The sequence below is a fragment of the Sus scrofa genome, chromosome 2 (genome assembly GCF_054392235.1).
Source record: "Sus scrofa isolate SSC_HxYL_T2T_F1_AM1 chromosome 2, Sscrofa_HxYL_maternal_Yorkshire_Landrace_v2.0, whole genome shotgun sequence".
NCBI classification, from domain to species: domain Eukaryota; kingdom Metazoa; phylum Chordata; class Mammalia; order Artiodactyla; family Suidae; genus Sus; species Sus scrofa.
In genome coordinates, this window is record NC_139384.1 from 4,304,363 (window position 1) to 4,326,836 (window position 22,474).

General features: G+C 49.7%; 1 protein-coding gene across 6 annotated transcripts in view; it reads left to right on the forward strand.

Moving 5' to 3' along the window:
* Nucleotides 1-559: 559 nt before the first annotated feature.
* The window catches only part of TESMIN (testis expressed metallothionein like protein), a 44,248-nt gene continuing 22,333 nt past the window's right edge, over nucleotides 560-22,474 (forward strand). Inside the window, exons 1-6 of one of the 6 annotated variants that reach the window (XM_003122426.7) lie at nucleotides 560-791; nucleotides 1,716-2,248; nucleotides 6,903-7,061; nucleotides 9,926-10,046; nucleotides 12,121-12,194; nucleotides 15,944-16,035. In XM_003122426.7, the coding sequence (XP_003122474.3) occupies nucleotides 1,769-2,248; nucleotides 6,903-7,061; nucleotides 9,926-10,046; nucleotides 12,121-12,194; nucleotides 15,944-16,035 (926 nt within the window). In that variant the 5' untranslated portion in view covers nucleotides 560-791; nucleotides 1,716-1,768. Of the gene's footprint in view, nucleotides 792-1,715; nucleotides 2,249-6,902; nucleotides 7,062-9,829; nucleotides 10,084-12,120; nucleotides 12,195-15,943; nucleotides 16,036-22,474 lie in introns of those variants that run through there. The other 5 variants (XR_014836761.1, XM_085010504.1, XM_085010507.1 and 2 more) reach the window with 5 other exon arrangements.

The window sequence follows — 22,474 nt, forward strand, 5'->3', positions numbered from 1 at the left end:
AGCTCGCATGGGCAGACCCCCAGCCCTCCACCCACCTGCTGTGGCAGTGGCCGGGCAGGCTCTGTCCTGCGAATCTCGAGGGCAGAAAAAATACATTTTGAAGCCTAAGGTCTGAAGTCAAGCTAGGGAGTCGTCCCCCCCGCCCCCGCCGGTGTTGCCTGGGACTGGCCTGCGGGTCTGTTTCCACATCTGAGCGTGGAGCTGGGGGACCCAAGGGTGTGCTTCCTGCTCCACGTCCCCACCACGGCGGTTCCCGGCTTCGGGCCCGACACCCTCCCCTTCAACTCCCCACCCACCCTGCCTCCACCGCCCGGGGTCCTGGCTTTTCCTTCACACGTCCCTGCCGCTCCCCTGTCCCCTCCCCCGAACCCGTGCCCTCTCAACTCTTTGCCCACCTTCGACTTACTCCGCCCCGCCCACCATGCCCCGCCCCGCCCCTTGGCCACGCCCACCCGCGAGCCCCGCCGCTGTCCTGGCCCCGCCCGCCCGCGAGTCCCACCCATCTGGCCACGCCCACGCCCGCTCCCTAGCCCCGCCCCGCCCCAACCGCCAACGGCTCGCCCCGCCCCGCCCCCTCTGCCGGCTGCGCGCCCCGCCGGCACCTGCGGCCTCAGGTGCGTCGTCTGAGGTGGTCTGAGGGGCTCCCTCGCCTCCGGCGCCGGACACCCGGGCCGCTGTCGGGTTTCGCCGAGGTCCCAGGAGGGGAGCGGGACGGTGGGACCCTGGGCAGCCTTGAGCGGGCGGCGGACCCCGTCTGCAGTCGTCCCCCTCGGGGGCAGTGGGACCTCCAGGTGAGCCCCACCGGGACGGTGCCCCCCTTCCCTCCGTCAGCCGCCCCAGAAAGGCGCCCCCCGCCACGTCAGGCCCTCGGGGCGGCGGGAGCCCCCTCCCCACGTCAGCCCTCGGGGAGGCGGTGGGACCTCCCCACGTCAGCCCCTCGGGGACGGAGTCCCCCCCCAGTCAGCCCTCGGGGCGGCGGGACCCCCATCCCCACGTCAGCCCTCGGGGTGGGACCCTCCCCAAGACGTGGGGAGGGCGTGAGACCCCCCCCAGTCAGCCCCTCAGATGGCGGGACCCCCATCCCCACGTCAGCCCTCGGGGTGGGACACTCCCCAAGACGTGGGGAGGGGGTGGGACCCCCCCCCAGTCAGCCCTCGGGACGGCGGGAGCCCCCTCCCCACGTCAGCCCTCGGGGAGGGGGTGGGGTGGGACCCCCCCAAGACGTGAGGAGGGCGTGAGACCCCCCCCAGTCAGCCCTCAGGGCGGCGGGACCCCCCATCCCCACGTCAGCCCTCGGGGAGGGGGTGGGACCCCCCAAGACGTGGGGAGGGGGTGGGACCCCCCCCAGTCAGCCCTCTGGACGGCGGGAGCCCCCTCCCCACGTCAGCCCTCGGGGAGGGGGTGGGGTGGGACCCCCCCAAGACGTGAGGAGGGCGTGAGACCCCCCCCAGTCAGCCCTCAGGGCGGCGGGACCCCCCATCCCCACGTCAGCCCTCGGGGAGGGGGTGGGACCCCCCCAAGACGTGGGGAGGGGGTGGGACCCCCCCAGTCAGCCCTCAGATGGCGGGACGCCCCCAGTCAGCCCTCGGGGTGGGACCCTCCCCAAGACGTGGGGAGGGCGTGAGACCCCCCCAGTCAGCCCCTAGGGGCGGTGGGACCCCCAGTGGGCGGCCGGGGCGGGGGCGGCCGCCGCCTGACCGGCCGCGTCGTTGCAGGCTCCCCGGCGCCGGCTGCGGGGCGATGCCCGGGCCCGGTGCCCGCAGCGGACATGGACGAGGCCCCTCTGCTGGGCGGCGTGTCCGGCCCCGAGGACGAGATGGTGACGGACCTTTTCGGCGCCGAGAGTCAGTTTGTTTCCGAAAACCTTCCCCTGAAAACCGCGGGGGCGGCGAAGCACGAGGACGACGAGTTCCGCGTCTTTAAAGACGCCTACCTGGGCGCGGCGGACCCCAAGGAGCCCCTGCTGCCCGCGTTCAGCCCCCCGCTCGGCGGCGACGGCAAGAATCCGGGCAAAGTGGAGCTGCGGGGGGACGAGGCCGAGGCGCAGGACCTGCTCGGGGAGTACCCGAGCCTCCCCGAGCTCCAGCCGCTGGAGGACGCCGTCCTGCCCGCCGCCCCGCAGCCGCCCCCCGCCTACAACGTCCACTTCCTGTCCTCCCTGCTGGCCCCGCACCGGAGTCCTGCCGTCGTGCCCCTGGGCGCCTGGGCCAGGGAGGGGGCCGCCCAGCCCGCTGTCCGCGTGATTCCAGTAAGACCCACGTCCTCCCAAGGGCGGGGTGGGAGCCGTGGGCTCCTGGCACCCTCCCTCCACGGGCGTTTTCCAGCCTCGGTAGCGTCCCGGGTTGGGTTCGCTCCTTCCAAACGGGGGGCATCCCTCGGACAAGCGGTCCCGCCTGAAGTGAGCTAGGTCCTGGGTCCCTGGTTCCACCCTGGCCTAACCTGGCAACGAGGAGGCAGACAACTAGAACGTTTGTAAACTGGCCTTTGAAAAAGCTCTAGTAGGTGTGCGCACAAATGCGGTGTGAGTTCACATGGGCTTGCGTTTCACATTTTTCCCCTTTAGTTTTTTTTTTTTTTTTTTTTTTTTTTTTTTTTTTTTTTTTTTTTTAGGGCCACACTTGCGACATACGGAGCTTCCCAGGCTAGGGGTCGAATCGGATCTACAGCTGCAGGCCTACACCACAGCCACAGCAACACCGGATCCGAGCCGCGTCTTCAACCTACACCACAGCTCTTGGCAACGCCGGAGCCTTAACCCACTGAGCGAGGCCAGGGATTGAACCCACAACCTCATGGTTCCTAGTTAGATTTGCTTCCGCTGCACCACGATGGGAACTCCAGATTTTTTTTTCCATTTAGGAAATATTTTTATTGAAATACAGTGTTTACAATGTTGTCGGTTTTAGGTGTACAGCAAAGTGATTCAGTTACACACACACATTTTATTATAGTCCCCTTTAGATGTATAAGGGTTGTTAATTCTCAGCAAGGACTCACAATAGTGCTTGTGTTTGGTGAACCTTGAAATCAAGATGTTAGAGCTTCCCCCTGCTCATGAGTGGTTGTTCCTCAAGCATGTGGGATACAAATCAGTGTCTATATGAATTCTTGCTATTTGTCAGCCAGCTACCCTTCTTTCCCTGTAGAGAGCCACTGGTAAATTTCTGCTTTGTTCTTGCTGAAGCTAAACAAATCAGTTTTTTTTTTTCTTTTTTTTTTTTTTTGGCATGTGGAAGTTCCTGGGCCAGGGGTGGAACCCACGCCACAGCGGCGACTGGGGTCACAGCAGTGACCACATTGGATCCTTAACCAGCCGAGCCACTGAGGAACTCCTAAACAAATTAGTTTTAAAAAGAAATAGGGGAGTTCCCATTGTGGCACATCGAAATGAATCTGAGTAGAAACCGTGAGGTTTCGGGTTTGATCCCTGCCTTGCTTAGTGGGTTAAGGATCTGGGGTGTTGCTGTGGCTGTGGTGTAGGCTGACAGCTGTAGCTCCAGTTCAGCCCCTAGCTTGGGAACCTCCATATGCCTCGGTTGCGACCCTAAAAATATAAAAAGACTAAAGATAAAAAGAAACAAAGGATCCCCAAGGAAAAGTGTACTGCCCCCCCCAAGGATCTAGTTTGGAAAACTGGATTACTCACCCATTAAATCATCTTAGTAAATTATAAATTAAACCTTTGTAGAATATTTTCGAGTTGGTGTTGAGATGGCTGGAGCCTAGCTTTGCATATGATAAGCTGTAGCAGCAGGAGCTTAGAGTTCTGTTTTCTGGTTTTTAAGGAATAATCACTGCTCCTTAGTGTGTAGGAAAGGTGTGGAGGGGAGGGGAGGCTGGGGCCAGAGAAACCGCAGAACACACCTAGTCCCACCAGCTGGTGCAGAGGTCCTCCTCGGAATCTTTTTCAGATGGCTTGAAATGTCAGACATTCCCATTTTGCCATCAAGCCAGACTTGTGTCCCAGGACTTTTTGCCTGTTGGTCCTGGCACAGCTCCCTTCCTGTACCATGTGGTCTCTGGGCATTCACCAGAGCAGGAAGCAAACTAGCTCAAGTTAAAATAGTAAAATTCTCTCTCTTTTTTTCTCCTTTTTACAGCTCACCCACAGCATATGGAAATTCCCAGGCTAGGGGTCGAATTGGAGCTGTAGCTGCCAGCCTACACCACCGCCACAGCAACACCATATCCGAGCCGCATCTGTGACCTACACCACAGCTCATGGCAACGCCGGATCCTTAATCCACTGATCGAGACCAGGGATCGAACCTGCGTCCTTACGAATGCTAGTCAGATTCGTTTCCGTTGACCCACAATGGGAACTCCTAATGTAATCTCCAATTTTAACAAAACAAAGGAGAGACTATTTGGATGACATTGCTTTGGGTTTTTTTCCCAACTTTTACTGACTTATTTCTAATTTATTAATAAAATGAAAAAGATTTAGATGGACATGTTTACCATTTAAAAAGAATGGAATTATTTTTCAGTAAGTATTCGGGGTGAGTTGCTAATCTACTTTTTCTAGAAATTCTTTCCTACATACTGACCTTTGTTTATTCTGTAAAAGTGGGATTTTACTGTAGTATGCTCAGATACAAGTTGCATGGGACTGAGGAATTGATATATTTATGTTTACTGTATAAGTATTTGTTAATTACAGGGATCTAAGTTAAACCTTAACTTTGATGATGTGTACGTGGCAAATTCCCCAAATCAGAAAGCAGAAGAAAATTGAAAATTTTCTGTATTTCTATAAATGTGAAATATCTAAAAGTTTTAACTTGAAATATAGCTAAACTTTCTTCTGTCTTTTAAAGATTTGCATCTAGATGCTAGTCTGCTGTGTTAAGGAATTTGTTGGTCCATGATAATTATTATTTTTTGGGGTCCCAATTTTAAGTTAGACAACCTCCAAGTCTGAGTTAACACTCACACTTTGAAAGATAATTATCTGTGCTGTGATTTTATATGAAGTCTTCAGAATGTTACCTTAGAATCACTGTCTCCTTTGAAGGTCTTTATATCTTGCCTCCTGGCCTTTGAGGACGCTCGCCTGTATTCTCTGAGAGTCTGGGCAGGTGGAGGTCAAGGAGGGGAGAGACAGTGTAAAGTGTGGGTTGACTGCTGTCTCCCCATCCTCTTCACATTATCAAATTTTATTTATGTATGTATTTATTTTTTAGGGCCGTACCCGCAGCATATGGAGATTCCCAGGCTAGGGGTCTAATCGGAGTTGTAGCCGCCGGCCTACACCATAGCCACAGCAATGCCAGATCCGAGCTGCGTCTTCAACCTACAGCATAGCTCATGGCAAGGCCGGATCCTTAACCCACTGAGTGAGGCTGGGGATCGAACCCACAACCTCATGGTTCCTACTCAGATTTGCTTCCGCTGCGCCATGACGGGAACTCCCATTATCAAGTTTTAAATGATTTTAAAAGACTTAGATCTGATTGTAGTTTTTTTAACCATCAGTCTTTTTAGTTTTTTAATTCCATTGATTTTCAGTAATATTGTTGGTGTTTCTCCATATTTTTGGTAATTTTGCTGGTGTATCACTGGGTTGTTGCAGAGGATAATTTAAAAACAAAGTTGTCAGGGAATTCCCATGGTGGCTCAGCAGAAACGAACCTGACTAGTAACCATGAGGACACAGGTTCAATTCCTGTCCTCGCTCAGTGGGTTAAGGATCCAGCATTGCCATGGCTGTGGCTGTGGTGTAAGCCAGCGGCTACAGCTCCAATTTAACCCCTAGCCTGGGAAACTCACCTTAAAAAAAAAAAAAAAAAAAAAAAGGATCAGTTATTCCCTACCCTCACTGTTTCATTTAATTCCTGTCCTACTATTTAATAATAAAGATTACTATAAATACATTGTAAGTTACAATATAAATATTACTAAAACATCAGCAAGGATGTCAGGCTTCTTGAGGAAAGAGCGAAAGAATCAGCCAGAACATCTAATGCAACCTAAAGAGCATGCTCTAAGACCAGTGATAAAGGAGTGACATTTCAGGCAATTTTAAGGAAGCTTCCACAAGGCAGCCAGCTCCTTTAGAGTAGGGGGCTGTGGAGCAGTTTGAAGGACAGCTGATAAACTCAGAATCCTCTCAAATTACTTATAGCATGTTTTTGAAACAGCAAGAGGGCCACATCAAAATCACCTCTCCACACCCTGTGGGCAGATAGTCCTGGTCCTCAAGGTTCTCGGTCCCCAGCGAGGCTGGTCAGATGACCTGTCCCCCCGTCTTGTTGCCCCATAGGGAGAATAATACTGAGAAGAGAGGCATTAGGGTAAGCATGCTCTTTCCTTTAAAACTCTAACAAGGAGTTCCTGTTGTGGTTCAGTGGTTAACGAACCCGACCAGTAACCATGAGGTTTCGGGTTCGATCCCTGGCCTCGTTCAGCAGGTTAAGGACCTGGCATTTCTGTGAGCCGTGGTGTAGGTTGCAGACAAGGCTCAGATCCCACATTACTGTGGCTGTGGTGTAGGCCAGTGGCTATAGCTCCGACTGGACCCCTAGCTTGGGAACCTCCATATGCTGTGGGTATGGCCCTATAAAGACAAAAACAAAACAAAACAAAAAAAAAAAACTGTAGCAAGAAGTTCCCATTGTGGTGTAGCAGTAACAAACCCAACTTGCATCCATAAGGATGTGGGTTCAATCCCTGGCCTCAGCCAGTGGGTTAAGGATCCGGCGTTGCTGTGGCTGTGGTGCAGGCCCACAACTGCAGCTCCAATTTAACCCCTAGCCTGGGAACTTCCATATGCCGCATATGCAGCCCTAAAAAGGAAAAAAAAAATTTTTAATCAACTTGTACAAAGAATTTTCTGCATTATGCAACTGCAAAATACAGTGTCCACAATGTGATTTCTCAAATAACGTTTCCTTTTTTAGGTTGAAATAAAGGAAGCAGGTGCTGCTATTACAAGCAACAATCTGGAAGAAGCAACTTTTCAGAACCCTCTTGCCCAGGAGTCCTGTTCCAAGTTCCCATCATCACAAGAAGCAGAGGATGCCTCTGTCTGTTCTCATAAGAAAGACTCTAACCCAATGGTAATTATGCCAAAGAAAATATGTCTGACTAACAGTATGTTAAATGTGTAACCCTTACATTACTAAGTCAACAGTAGTAGTTATTCCAGTCATTGTTTTTCATTGTGTTTACTTGTTGAATCAGCATTTTTGGTTGTCTTATGTATCAAGAGGGATGTAATTACAGCCTTTCTAATGTTTGTTTCACATCAAAGATTCTCATTTCTACTTGGTTTAACAAATCAAAGATTAGGACATTGCTATATCCCTTATGGAGAGAAGCCGTAAGTCACATCAGTCAGTGCAGACCTGGTGTTGGCCTACTGATGGGGCAGCCAGCTGAGCTGTGTGGTTTGGCATGTTGGTGGGAGGGTGAAGCTGCAGTTCTGTGGCTACCAGGCAGAGGCTGTTTTCTTGCCTGGCTGCCTCCAAATCCCTAGTACCAAGTAACATTCTTGTAAGATAGGTTACCTATAAGATAAGTAATCAGAAACCTGGTTTCTGTGATATTTTTGCATGTTTGTAATTTCCTTGACTCCTCCTGTCAGCTCTGTAGGGTAAACATTATCTTTACATTTTATGGATGAGAAAACAGAGCTGTTAGTCTGCTTGTACGTGGTGCATCAAGGATTCCAGATCCGATATGCTGAGGACTGGGAAGGGGGAAGCCAGGGAATCCAACCCCAAACATTCTTTTAGCAAAGAGCCCAAAGACCTGGAGTTCCCATCATGGTAAAGTGGAAATGAATCTGACTGGGAACCATAAGGTTGTGGGTTCGATCCCTGGCCTCCCTCAGCGGGTTAAGGATCCGGTGTTGCTGTGAGCTGTGGTGTAGGTCGAAGACGCAGCTCAGATCCCGAGTCACTGTGACCATGGCATAGGCCAGCAGCTGTAGCTCTGATTTGACCCCTAGCTTGGGAACCTCCATATCCCACAGGTACAGCCCTAAAAAGCAAAAAAAAAAAAAAGGCAGTGGGGAGTTCCTGTCATGGCTCAGTGGTTAATGAACCCAACTAGGATCCATAAGGACACAGGTTTCATCCCTGGCCCTGCTCAGTGGGTAAAGGAACTGGCGTTGCTGTGAGCTGTGGTGTAGGTCACAGACATGGCTCAGATCTGGCATTGCTGTGCCTGTGGCGTAGGCCATCAGCTACAGCTCTGATTGGACTCCTAGCCTGGGAACTTCCATATGCAGAGGGTACAGTCCTAAAGAGAAAAGAAAAAAAAAAAAAGTGTCCCAAGAACCAACAGTTGCTTTTCCCCCAGCAGCTCTTTATTCCAAGACACATACTTTAACTAGAAAATACTAGAAAATGAGCTGTCATGAGCTTTGGCTTGGCTGTCACATGCACCAGTACTTGTCTCTGCCTATGGTTCTCCTCAAGCCTGTGGGTTCTGAGCCAGAACGTTTCCAGGACACCTGGACCAGGTGAGCAGGATGAGAACGTCTCCAATTACAGCAGACCCCTGAGTAATATTAGAACGCTCGCAGGAGGGAGCAGGACAGAGCCAAGTATGATGCAATAGGCAGAGGCCTGGAGACTCCGCTCTGAGCCTTTCCCCCAATTTGTACATCTGTGTGTGTATGGCTATAATTCACCCTTAAATACCAATAAAATTCCAATCAGGATGATCTGAAATTTGACGAGCATCTCGATAACATAGGCTCTATGTTTGTTATTTTGGTAACATTGATACTTTGTGCTTATTTGGGTTTTCCTGTTGAAGAAACCCAAAGGCAACCTAGAAGCACACACCACAGCTTCTCCAGGTATTTGTGCTTTTACCATCAGAAGTAGAAGCTATGTGCAGGCAGAAAGAGTGGCTTCTCTTACCTTGGTGTTCATGCTAAGTTGCCTTGGACAGGAATGCACAGTGAGGGCTCTGTCTTGCTTAGCTCACCGGTGTGACTGACTGACAGGCTCACCTGGCTCACTGAGGATTTATTTATGGTTGCAATCCACCTACGAGATCTTTGTGTGTATCAGTCATAGAAAGATTGACATGGCTTCTTAGAATTTTCCAGTTCTCGGATTAACTTTTTAAAACTGTACTTATAGGGAATGAAATAAATGTATATTTATAAACCACCCTTACTGTTAAACAGTAACATGTGCCGTGGCAGGAAGGTACAACCATCATAAAATTAAAGATTAGGGAGTTCCTGTCGTGGCTCAGTGGTTAACGAACCCAGTTAGTATCCATGAGGATGCAGGTTTGACCCCTGGCCTCGCTCAGTGGGCTAAGGATCCGGTGTTGCTATGAGCTGTGGTGTAGGTCACAGACGTGGCTACGTTGTTGTGGCTGTGACGTAGGCCAGCAGCTGTAGCTCTGATTCGACCCCTACCCAGGGAACCTCTATATGCCGTGGATTCGGCCCTAAAAAGACCAAAAAAAAAAAAAAAAAAAAAAAGATTATTCTAAGTATTTGGCCAACTACAGAGATGGAGCCGGGGAGAAAAGCCCTTCGTATCATTAACTGGACATGAACGGGGCCGGGGTTGGGCGGATCAGCATACCCTCTCCACTCATGTAGACCGTGGAGTGTGTGGACAGGTGAAGGAAGCTCTGCTCGTGGTCACCTTTCCCTACTCTGAACCTCAGCGGTCAGACACCTACAGAGAAGGGCATGAGCAGGAGTTTCTCTCACCACCCTGAACACAACCCATTAGACATTTCTCCAGGGATTTTTTTTTGCCCTGTGGTTCCTCCAGAGAGCGTGTTATTGTAGAGTAAGAAGCAGAGGACAGATCTACAGTTTGCCATTTTCCGTTGAAACTTAAATTCTGGATTAAAGCTGTGTTCTCGGGTCTAAGTTTATGTAGGTTCATATTTACTGGGTATTTTTAAAAAAATGAAACCTGATCATTATTTTTTATTTTAGGTGATATGTCAGTTGAAAGGGGGTACACAAATGCTGTGTATAGACAATTCTGGCACAAGAGAACTAAAAGCACTTCATTTGGTTCCTCAGTATCCAGACCAAAATAATTATCTACAGTCAGGTACAAAGTAAATTAATAAAAAATATGTCATATATCATATGGAAGTTGGTAAGTGATTCTGTTTGGCTTTGTATACAGAGTAAATGTGCAGTAGGCAGTTAGGCAATCCCTACAGCCCATAGTAGTCAGCTAAGCACAGGAAAATAGTTCCACAGGTCAACTTCTGTATGCTGCGTTGACCGTCTCAATGCCCAGGTAGATACCCTGTGCTTCTGCTAGTTGCAGCGAGCTTTGTGATCCCAACAGGTGACGGCTCACACACACACACACACGTGTTTGTGGCTAGAGGTGCCTGGCTTGAAACATCAACTTCCCCAGACTGAGTGGAGGGCAGACTGTTCACATGTGGTCAAAACTGCATACATTTTAATGTAAATGTTTTCATGGAGTCGATGAGAACCGTCACTCTGCTTTAATCACTATAAGTTCTGAAATAACTCTATCAAATGCTAATCTATCTGCCATTCATTTACTCAGAAACTTCTCTAAACCAGTGACCAGTGCTTGATCATCATCAAAAGACTTGTGCACGATTAAAGAAAGACTAAATGACATAATTTTAGGACTGTGTTTACAAAAGTTAGACACTAATACTTGAAAACTGGGCATCTCTGTATCTATTATGTAAGCATGTTATTTTAAAGCTTGGGTTAACTGAATATTCAGTTATCAGATGATTCACTGACCTTGCCAATAATTTCAATCAATAATAAATCTAGATGTCATTTCAGTGGGCCTTTGGAGCCCAGGGCAAAAAGAAAGAATGTGACTCCTATTCTAGCATGATAGTCTCTCTCTCTCTCATTTCTTTTGAGGGGGGTGGATTTTTAGGGCCATACCTGCAGCATTTGGAGATTCCCAGGCTAGGGTTGAATCAGAGCTGTAGCCACCAGCCTACACCACAGCCACAGCAATGCAGGAGCTAAGCCAAGTCTGCGACCTACACGACAGCTCATGGCAACACTGGATCCTTAATGCACTGAGTGAGGCCAGGGATTGAACCCACATCCTCATGGATACTAGTGAGGTTCATTACCACTGAGCCACGATGGGAACTCCCCATGATAGTCTCTTTATCCAGGGACAGATAACGTGCCTTTAAGACATTTAGTTCCTTTTCCGTGATGCATGGCACCTCCAGAAGCCCTTTGCTGCACACCAGCCATGGATTTTCTGGCTCTATTCCCTCTGGGTCAGAGCTGCATCTGACCCCTACACAGGCAGAGAAAGGTTCTTTCCTAGTTCCCTTCCTTCTGGAACGCAGCAAGATCCTAATGCCTTGAAATCCACAGAAGAAGGGTTTACACAGTGCTCTCCACGTCCGTTTGTCATGTCAGCATAACCCCAGCCCCTAGCCCAGTCTCCTTCGTTTCACTGTACACATATTTAAAATCACCATAAAATAAATGCATTCTGTTACCAAAGCCTCTAGGTGACATCACTCGGTGAGTGCACAAGCCCGAAGCAGGAAATATGTCCAGCTGGTGGGTGATCAGGAGAATGGGACACGTTTCTCCTGCTGCTTTGACTCGCAAACACTGTTTCACTGGGCCCTTAGTGTCTCAGGAATATTGTTGACAGCATCCTTAGGCCAAAGAAATGCCTATAAGTTCCAGTCTTAAATAGTCTGGTCCCAATAGCCTAGCAAGTATTTACATACTATTAGGTTAGTGAACATTTGAAGAAAGAATACACATAAATTGAAAGTAGTTCACGTGGTGTCCTATAGATGATGCTGTGGGACATATCTGGTGCCTCTATGGTAGGTTGGCTACAGCACCCAAGGGCACCTTGGCACAGTTTGGGAACCTTGGCACTAACAACATTTTTTGGCATAGGACTATCCCTGAAAGCTCAAATTAAGTAGCATTCTGACAAAGAAAAAGGGTGTGATAAGTTAAAAAATTTCTGACCAGAAAGGCTTCATAGAAAACATAAATTGGATCAAGATAAGTGTGAGTGACTTCGCACATGTCCAACTCGTGATACGTTATCATTTTTGTATTTTCTTCCATGTGCAAGTGGAAGAGAAACAGTATAAGCTATCAATTAATTGTAATTATCTTCCTTACAGATGTCCCTAAACCCATGACTACTTTAGTAGGAAGATTTTTGCCAGTACCAGCAAAATTAAATCTCATTACACAAGTGAGTCATTGTTTTAATAAAAAAAAAGATACAATTGGGCATTATTGTTTCTTAAAATTTCGATTGCCAAAGTTGGAACTACTCAGAAAATATAATTTATGCTGTTTTACAATCAATAGTGAAAGGTTTACCAAGCATTCAGTGCCCTCTCCAATGTGTCAGACACTGGGAGTGACAGTGGGGGTCTAAGACCCCCTGCTCTGCCGACTCAGACACTGCCCGCACCTTCTCTACAGCCTCCAGACCGTGCTGCTGCCCCATGTGCTGAGCCTGGCCCTTTCGGTCCTGCCACCCGTCGGCATACGCCAGCCCCTCAGTCTAGACTCTCTCTCACCTTCGGTATTAAGGAAACGCTCTTTAACATTTAAACTGTTTTTATGATGACACCATAATATGCATGGATTAAATATCGTCATTAGACAGATGTGCTCTTTTCCCTAAATCTTGATGTAAAATGTCACCTCCCCAGAAGAGCTTTCTGTGCCTCCCCAGTGTAGACAGCCAGTCACTGTCACAGCACTGTCACTGTCCTGTGTTCGCTGGTTGGTTGGTTTGCCTGCCTCCACCTGTGGGAATGCAACTCCATAGGAGCAGAGATCCTGCGATTCTTTTCATCTCTGTAGCCTGGGAAGCTGGCATGTAGAGGGCCTTCAAATGGGGCGCCCATCAACAGGGCGGCACTGGTCTGAGCACTTGGGTAACATCGGTGAGCTGACCCTAAGCGAACCCTCCCAAACAATCAAAACAGAGCATATGACGACCCTCCTGCAGCTTACGTTTTAGTGTGGGAGACCGAGGCAAACCTATGAGGTGAGCTGTATTGCATGCAGAGACGGGCCCTGGGAGATGGGGGCTCCGTGAGGAGGAAGGCAGGTTGCGGGTTTCAGCAGTGTGGTCACAGATGGCTTCACTGAGAGGGTGACACTTGAGCAAAGTCTTGAAAGAGCAGAGGGGCTGAGCCATGTGTCTACCACGTGGAAGGACCTTCCGGGGCCGGGGGTGGGGGTGGGGGTGAGGGGGAGCAGCACAGCACAGGTTGGGCCTGCTGTGGAGACGGCCAGGAGGCCAGTGGGGCTGGGATGGAGCGAGCAGGAAGAAGGGAGCAGGGCTGTGCTTTCACTCTGAAATGAGGCTGGCATGGAGGGGCGGGCAAGGGGAGAGCCGGCAAACCTACTGACGGAACAATCTGAAGAGAGACAGTGGTGCCTCTGACCAGGTGGTGGCAGTGGAGGCAACACATAGCTGCTCAGGGCGCTTTCAAGGTTGAGCCAACAGGGTGTGCTGAGGGGCTGGTTGTGGGATGCGAGAGAAAGGTGTCAGATGTCCCCAAGACTTTGAGCCTAAACAGGTGGTGAGGAGGAGTTTCCATGGAGAGAGGGGAGAGTGTGATTTTTGTGCAGGAGCTGAGGAGTTCCGCTGGAATATTGAAGTTGAGGTGTCTCTTGGACATCGGAGTGACGGTGCTGGGTAGGCGTCAGAAGTACAAGCCTGGGTTGAGAGGAGGGAGGGTGGGGCTGGAGGGATGCAGCTGCCAGCACAGAGATGGCATTTAAAGCCACGAGGCTAGAGGAGCTCCCCGAGGCAGTGGGGATAGGGGCACATATTTGCTGAGTGAGTAAAAGACAACGGCTCGAGTGATCCACTAGCCAGGAGGGGCCAAAGCATTAGTCAGGGCAGGAGGAAAGCATCACCTGTGCTGCTCTGAGTGCCTGGTCCAGGGTCTCCGTTGATGCCCCCACACCACCAGCTCTACTCCGGGCCCCCACACCACCAGCCTCCTTCCTCTCCCATCGGCTGCAGCCCCGACCAGAAAGGCGCTCGTTGGACTTGCCCTTCCGCTGCTAATGGCAGGCACTCACAGGCCCCTTTGGACCACAACCTCTTTTCTTTTTTTTTAAATCTGTAGAAAATCCTTCTTTTTTTAAGTTTAGGTAATTTTTATTTTTTCCCTTTCAGTTGATTTCACAACTCCTTGTCTTCCCACCTCCTCTGCACTGTTCTTTGGCTGTGTTTATGCTTGTCCTCATTTTGGCTCCCCTGACTTCTTGCTCAGTGTGGACATGGGTGGTTGTTTTAGCAATGCATTTGCTGCATCCCCAGAAGCCCCTGCTTCCTTGCCAGACCTTCATTCTGTACATTCTTCAGCATTTCACTACTCGGGGGTGGTGTGTGGACCAGGATCATGGACTCACCTGGAAGCTTGTTAGAAACCCAGGATCTGGAGCTCCACCCCAGATTCGCTGACCCAGAATCTGCATCTTAGCAAGGTGTGACAGGGACACACCAACTTGGAGTTTCTTTCTTCCATCCCGGCCAAGCATTGCCGAGGAAAGTCATAGATTCTAGTGTGGAGCTGCCCTAGATTTACTACCTAGGTAGCGCTTAAAAGACATCCCTCTTGCTCTGCTTTGCTTTGGGGCTAAATAAGCAAAGGAGGAAGAGAAATCATATCTGCTTTATACAGATGACCCTTCCAACCCAAGAACTATGAAATCATTTCTCCAAAAGAATGAGAAACTTTGGAGTGCCACCCGAAACGTCAGCCCAGCTATGAGGTGTCTTGGTGACTGTAAAAGAGCAGTTGCAGCAACTTATGTGAGAGGAGAGCAGGGCCCCCAGCTCTCAGCCAGACCCAAGATGATGGGTCCTGGAGGTGACTCCCCCTTGGGACTCGGAGCAAAGGAGTTGGACCCAAGGTGGTTTCCCCGTGTCTTCAGGCCCCATCAGGAGCAAGGTCACACAATTTTAAAAGAGGAGAGAAAAGGGGACGGAGAATAAAATGTGTTTTTCCAAGATTATAAAATAAAGCTTATTTTTAAATTTCAAGTTTTCAGGGGAGGAAGGGACAAGGATTGGATGTCTAACTATGATATATACAACTAGTCTCAAAACCCGAATTTATTCAATACTTTAAAGGTCTTAAAACTTCTGATAAGAACATTAGGTCATTACTGATTTCTCGACCCCTTCTTTTCCCTGTGAGCCATGCTAATGGATAATAAGGGAAAATGAGAGGAGTTCCCTGGTGGCAGTGGTTAAGGATTCAGCATTGTCACTGCTGTGGCTTGGGTTCGATCCTTGGCCTGGGAACTTCTGCATGTCTCGGGCATGGCAAAAAAAAAAAAAAAAAAAAAAAAAAAAGGGAAAATGAGAACTGAGAAAGCAAAGGACATGAATAATGCAGAGATTATGACATCGCTTTTGAATTTGTTGAACTTGACCACAAAAATGTTTATGACTAGATGCAAAAGTAATGCTTGCCAGTGAGACCTCAAATGTCAAGATCTCTTGTGTTACACTAAAAATACAATAACCATAGATAACTAAAGGACATTTTTAGTTTATAGAAATTTGTATTTGAGTTTATTTTACAATTTGTATTTCATAAAAAATGAATGTCCATTGCAATATCACTGGCCAGCCAACTCTTGTGTGTCCTGCTGGCTAGTTTGTAGATGGCCTGGCTAAATCCATAACCATTTCCCACTTTGTCCACAGTCAGGGAGCCCTCATCCAGGGCGTCCATCCTGTGGTCAGGCAGATCTGTGGGATGACTGGGGATGGTTCCTTCCACTGAAAGGCCTTGGCTGGAGCCTGCTCAGGTGTTAGTGATAATAAGACCTGGACGTTGTTATAAGGGGTTTGCGATATAAACCTCTGCAGAAAAACCTCTGTACCTGGGGGCTGGCTGGAATAAACTTTTGAAATGTACCCTAATTCAGAATATGCTTGCCTTTGACTTTATACAGCTTGATAACGGAGCCTTACCATCTGTAGTCAACGGGTCAGCTTTCCCCTCGGGATCAACTCTTCCAGGACCACCAAAAATAACTTTGGCTGGGTAAGGATTAAAAGCAATCAATTGTCACTTACTTTGTATAAGAGTTTAAGAAGCTCTTGGGTGCATTTGTGATTTTCTTCTTAGTTTTATGTTAGCTTTACCTGCAAAGCTTCACGACCTCTAAAAAAGGATTTTTACAACTAGCAGTGCACTTGCAATGTGGCTGAGTGTGTCTGGTTTGTGTTGCGGGGAAGGCTGATCGGTAACCTCCATTTGATTCCACTCTCAGTCCACCTCCAGTGTTTCAGAGGCTCGCTGCCGTTCATAGTTCTATCTTGAGTTCACATTGGTTTACACTCGGCTGGTCTGATTCTTTTTTGCTGTCATCAACATAAGTAATGGTGTGGCAGTCACTTAATGTCAACAGTGGTCTTTGTGTGCCTTTATGGCTGCCTCTGCTCACTGCCTTCCCTGTTCAGTGACAGGTGCTAAGGCCCACGGTCGCCAGGTGGACATGGCTGCCCTTATTGGGGGCCTTGTCTGGCGTTTTAGAGTCATCTATAATTGTAAATAATTAAACTAACCAAGCTGGTTGGAACTCTTTGTCAAGTTAACATTCTTATGTTAACGATGGGCGGGGCAGCCCTTTATTTTATTTATTTATGTATTTATGTATGTATTTATTTTGGCTGTGGTGTACAGTGGCTTAATATGGGGCCTCAGTTCCCAGACCAGGGATTGAACCCAGGCCACAGGGGTGAAAGCGCCGAATCCTAACCACTAGACTACCAGGGAACTCCCCATTGAGCTCTTTAGTTGGTTGTGGAGATCGGTCCCTTCCTGCCTCCAGAAGTCTGTGGGCACACAATCTAACCCAGTTGTACGTCTGAGGGCCTGAAAGAAATCCAGGCAGGCAATGTAGGAAATGTGGGCTGTGGTCTCTGGTGCCTCCCGGCAGCCCCTGAGCTGTCTGCCATCAGACGCGTCTCCACTGAGGCATGGGTAAGTATGAGGACAGTTGTTCGGGGCCGTGGCGAGGGCTTAGGTGAGCCCATTGGTAGCGTTCTGGAAACCTGCCAGGATTCAGTCAACACTTTACCTGAAGTTGCTGAAGAGTGTCGGCCGCTCACACGAGTCACTGCTTCGGTCTTGCTGGGTGGTCTCAGAGCTGGTTTAATACTGGGTCACATCACTGATGGCGTTCACTTAATCTGGCGACTCACTCTTTAGTGTGATGGATCAGCAAGGGCGTGAGGGCTGTTGTCACTGGTCCCATGGTCATGGCTCTTGATGTTTCTGGACGAAACGAAAAGTATGTGAGCAACGTCCGGATTCTGCCGGTAGGATTTTGTCTTTGGTTATTTACACCGAATGGCCTAGGATGTCGTCATCCTGAAGCCCCTCACTCTAGCTTCCTTGTGGTCTGGGAGATCGGCCCACAGTGTTGCACCACCAGGTGCTTTAGCCTGTCTAGCACATTTAAGGGGATTCGGTGCTTCTACTACTTTATCGCAAGTGTGCTCTCAGAGTCACAGTGTCGCCTGAGGCATCCCTGTGCTCTAGCCGATGCTTGTTCCCACAGAGGAGCAGCAGTCAGGATGTTTTCCCTGCAGTGTATTTTTTCTTTTTCCCACCCTCCCCTGCCTTCTTCCCAGTATCTGCTAGGTTTTCTTTACTGTGAAGTAATTATGCAGGTCATAAAATATTTTTCTATTATAAATGATGTGCCAGGAACATGAGCTTTGTTTTTGTATTTTTTTTCCAAACAATTACTTGATTTGATGTCATGCCACTGAATCAGCTGGGTGATTGTTTGTTTTTTTTTTTTGTCTTTTGTCTTTTGTCTTTTGTTGTTGTTGTTGTTATTTCTTGGGCCGCTCCCGTGGCATATGGAGGTTCCCAGGCTAGGGGTCCAATCGGAGCTGTAGCCACCGGCCTACGCCAGAGCCATAGCAACGTGGGATCCGAGCCGCGTCTGCAACCTACACCACAGCTCACGGCAACACCGGATCGTTAACCCACTGAGCAAGGGCAGGGACCGAACCCGCAACCTCATGGTTCCTAGTCGGATTCGTTAACCACTGCGCCACGACGGGAACTCCAGCTGGGTGATTTTTATCTCAGCATCCACAGTACTGACAGTATAGGAGAAACTATACCAATTTATTATTAGGGAGCCATCAGAAAACTGCTGGCTGTTTCATTCTGTATGAGTTCCCAACCACGACTAATTTGCTAGACCAATTTACCTCTTTGAAGGCTTTGTTAGGCTTTTTTTTTCTTTTTTCCCTTTACTTACACAAGATAACAAGATCCAACTAGGTTTGAAGACATCAGAAAGGGAACTCTGTCAGCCCAATATGGGGTAAATGTTCTAAAGCAGTAGATGCCATCGAAGCAGGCCAGCTTGGACCTGACGGCCAGCAGTCCCTATGGCTGAATTCACCCAGTCACCATTCTTTAGAGATGAGTGGTGAACTGACTAAGTAATTTACTAGCTAATCATGCTAATAAAAACCCATGTCCTGCCACTCTGCAGAGCTTTACTAACCTGATAATCAATCAGGCATTAATGTGAATTCTTATATATCATTGATGCTATTATTCCTGGTAACATAATGAACATTATGATAAAGAATATTCAAGAGTCTGCTTCTCTGGAAGTTTTTTCTTAAAGATAGGTCATTCCTCACTGCAGTACATTTGATTCATAATGCTTTCCTGAGGCAGGGTTGTTCGATCCCTCCTGACTCTTTGGTTTTGGATTGGCATGAGAGAATAGGCCGATGTTATTGGAGCCGTGGAAGTTTTTCCCACTTTAGCCCATTCTGTCCCCTTAGGCATCTGGTCCTCCCTAAGGTGGTGCCTTTGTTTGTGTTGCTATTTCAACTGAAACATCCTTTTGAGGAATAACAAAAACTTCACATCCTTGAAAGTCGCTGTCAAGTTCCACTTCTTTCAGAAGCATTTACTGTTGTTTTTACGTCTGTGTTAAACTTTCTTGCCTCTGAATTTTGTATCATTTACAGTCAGTATCATGATTTGACAGTTGATTATATAGTATCTTCTGTTCTCTAATTTTTCAACTGTGTGTATCTCATGTCCCAAATTATTTGGTGGATTCCTCCAGGACAGGCACTATAAATTTAAAGGATATATATTTTGGTGTTCCCTGAAGTGCTTATGACAGTTCTGGCCACATGGTGACCTCTCAGTAAATGCTTGTTGGCTGTAGCTACTCACTGAGTTGCCCTCTCTCCTTCCACGACTATGGCAGGTCCCCACTGGAGTGGCTCCATGTGCCCCACCCTGTTTAAAGGGAAGAGTTTCGGTTCCTCTGGACAGGTGGTGCCAGGCCACTGTGCACCATTTTAGAGGCAGATCTGAGGGCCAAGGGCAGGGGCAGTGTGGGAAGCGCCCGAGACCCCCTTCTCTGAACAGCCCATGTCTCACCCAAGGTGGCTGGGCCAGGGGCAGCATAACCAGACCTGCCACCTCTGGGCACCCATGAGGATAAAAGGCTGCAACTCTCCTAAAGGGGAGAAGGAAACCAGATGAGAAAGGAAGTGACATAGTCTTCAGTGACAAAGTCTGGGGACATTATCTTAAACATGGAGAAGCTCCAGCGGAGGTAACTTCTAATGGCTCAGCCCTGAGCCGATTGCCATTCGCTGTTTCAAACGAGGGGGGACGGGTGTCTGAAGAGACGCGCAGATGGCGAGAGTCACGGAGGCCTGCAGGTGGATCGCGCCAGGGAGAGCGGGCCGGGCCGAGCCGGGGTTAGACCGCCTCAGTCCCGTGTGCGAGGGCAGAGAGTGCAGGGCAAAGGTAATTCCCGTGCCAGCGGGCACCGTGTGTGCCTGGCATGGTTGTGGCTCCTGTAAGAAATCTGAGACCAAGGTGTGTCCCTGCCTGGAAGCAGCCAGAGACGAACCTACACCCACGGTCTCAGGGAGCAGATGGCTGAAGGACAGGGCCACACACTGCAAGCGGGGAGAGCCCGGGTCACAGCTGGCGCCTCAGTGCGTCTGCTGCTGCTCTTCACCCGCATCCACCAAACGTCTCACGTTGCGGGTATTGCAGGTCCCTCAGGAGCAGCCTTTCTAAGCAGCACGTGGGGACTTGTCCTGATTTCTTACCGTCGGGTCTAGCAGCATCCAGCTCGGGTCACCCCCCTCCCCTGAGGCCCCTGAGGATGGCTTCTGGCCAATCCCCAGAGGACTGGGGAGGAGGGAGGCCCGTGCCCACAGGAGACCTTCAAACACACTTCGACCCTGGTGGCAGTTCTAGTCAGACAGCTCGAACCATGCGAATGGCGGGGTATCTGCTGTTCTTTAATCCACACTTTCCATCAGTGTTCAGATTTTGGAAAATACGAAAAATAAAACTAGGAAGAGCTATCTGTGTGAGGAGGTTTAAAGAGACCCATGGAAGGAACTCGGGGAAGGCTTCCCGGGGTGGGAACAGCAGTAGGGTCCCTGGTGTGCCGCTGGGCCCGGCGGGCCAGCTCCCTCACCTTGTGGACACGCGTGCCAGTCCGCCTTGTGACCAGGCACCAGAAAATGATACCTCTATCTGGTGTCAGCTTCTCAGTTATTTGTTCGAAAAACACCAGATGCTTAGCTAATTCTCTTTTTAAAGAGTAACCATCTGAATACATTTTCTTTTTTAATCTTTATAGAGTAACTCTTAGTTCATGGGACACAAAGTCTAAAAAGCCATGTAACTGTACCAAATCCCAGTGTCTGAAATTGTAAGTAATCGCAAATCCTTCATTATTAAATAGAAATAAGGTTGTTTAGAAGTCAGTAAGTAGAGCCGAGTCCAGACCACCCAGTGGCCCACAGCGTGGGTGCCACAGTTAAGCCCAACGGCTGTGTCCTGATGCTCCTCGCCAACCAGAGCAAGGAAAGCCACACTTTCTGCACAAACCTGGTTGGGATCTTTTGTTGTTACCTTGACCAACTAACCTAACAGAGGGCACCATCTGCAGCTCAGGCGGTGTGATGTTCTTGGATTTACAGGCTCTAGCCCCTCCCACAAGTGCGGATGAACACGCCACTTGCTGAGCCTTCACTGCAGCATTTCCGCATCCTAGATTTTAAAAGTCTGATGACTTGGTTTACTCCATATTGCGATTTTTTCTCAGAAAAATTCTCCCCCAGGGATGCCAGCTCCGGGGAGGCTTGGTCAGGGGGGTCGTAGGGCATCTTGTGAAGCAGAATTGCGGGCGGGGGTGGACAGCGTGGCTGACGTAGGAGACGGGCTGGTCACTGTGATGGGCAGCACTGTTGCCACGCTGTCACATAGAGACTGTCAAGCGTGCTGTCGGCCTGGGCTGCTGCCGTCTGCCCCGGAGGCCTCCCTAGCTCTAAGCGACACGGCGGAGGGGAGCAGACCGCCTCCCCCCAAAGTCTAACCACCCTAACCACGATCTCCACGTGATTTTTCCATTGCAGAGCTCCTGCTGAAGTCACTGAGAGCTCCATTGATGGGACAGTGATGTGGGGGTGCAGAAGTGGGTAAAAATCCAGAAGTCCGTGACACTCGGTTCACAAAACGATGTTTCTGTTAATGCTGACATCTAGGGTTGACTGTATGTAGATGTTGGTCTGTCGCTGGGTTAGTCTGTGACTGCATGCCACAGACTTCTGTGAGCACCGGAAACGCCGTGAGACAGCGGACCGGGAACCCTAAAAATGCAGCTGGGTGAGGAGGAAGCAGGACAGAGGGCAAAGCCCGGACCCTGTGGCGCTGTCGAGCCAGAGTGGCCGGCCCAGATGGGAACTTCTGGTGCGGTGGAGGATGGGTGGCAGGGGCTAGAGTGAACAGAGCCAGGAGGGAGGGGCTCCTTCGGACAGGGGCCCCAAGCCGCTGGGGGTTGGCCATGGGCCCCTCGTGAATAACCCACAAAGCAGGTGTAGACTCTGGCTGGGGGCAAGTGAGGGAAGTCCCAAGGACTCGGGAGTAAGCTGGGCCTCCAAGCAGGGTTTAACTTACTGATTGCCTCACCGTGGAAACGCCCCAGAGGTAGATTCTTGCCTGGAAGCGGCTTTCCAGAGTAATCGGTGACTGACTCACTAAAGAAAGAATTGACCATCCCAAGAGGACTCGGTCAGCATTGGAACAAAGGAAAAGGAGGTTCGGAGCGTTTTCAGTGCTGTCGGGGGAAGGGGGCTCTGTCTCTGGGGGACGCAGGCACCAGAGGAGGGCTGTGTGCCGTGTGCAAGAGACTTCCAGCCCCACGTGTGGCCCGTGACTCCACCTCAGCTCCAGGCTCAACGCCGCCGCCGATGTAGCTTCCTCAGTGGCCCCGTCCCGAGAGGCGGGGGCCCTGGATGGAGGATGTGGCCATTACTTCCACCAGAAGTTAACTCAGCGTGTGAGCAGGGCACCATGGCTTGGCTGGAATCAGTCAGTCTGTCCGAGAGGCCTTTTTGGAAAGGCTAAGGGAGGGGCAGATTCACCCATGCAGAGCTTCTCGGTGGCAGATGTGAAC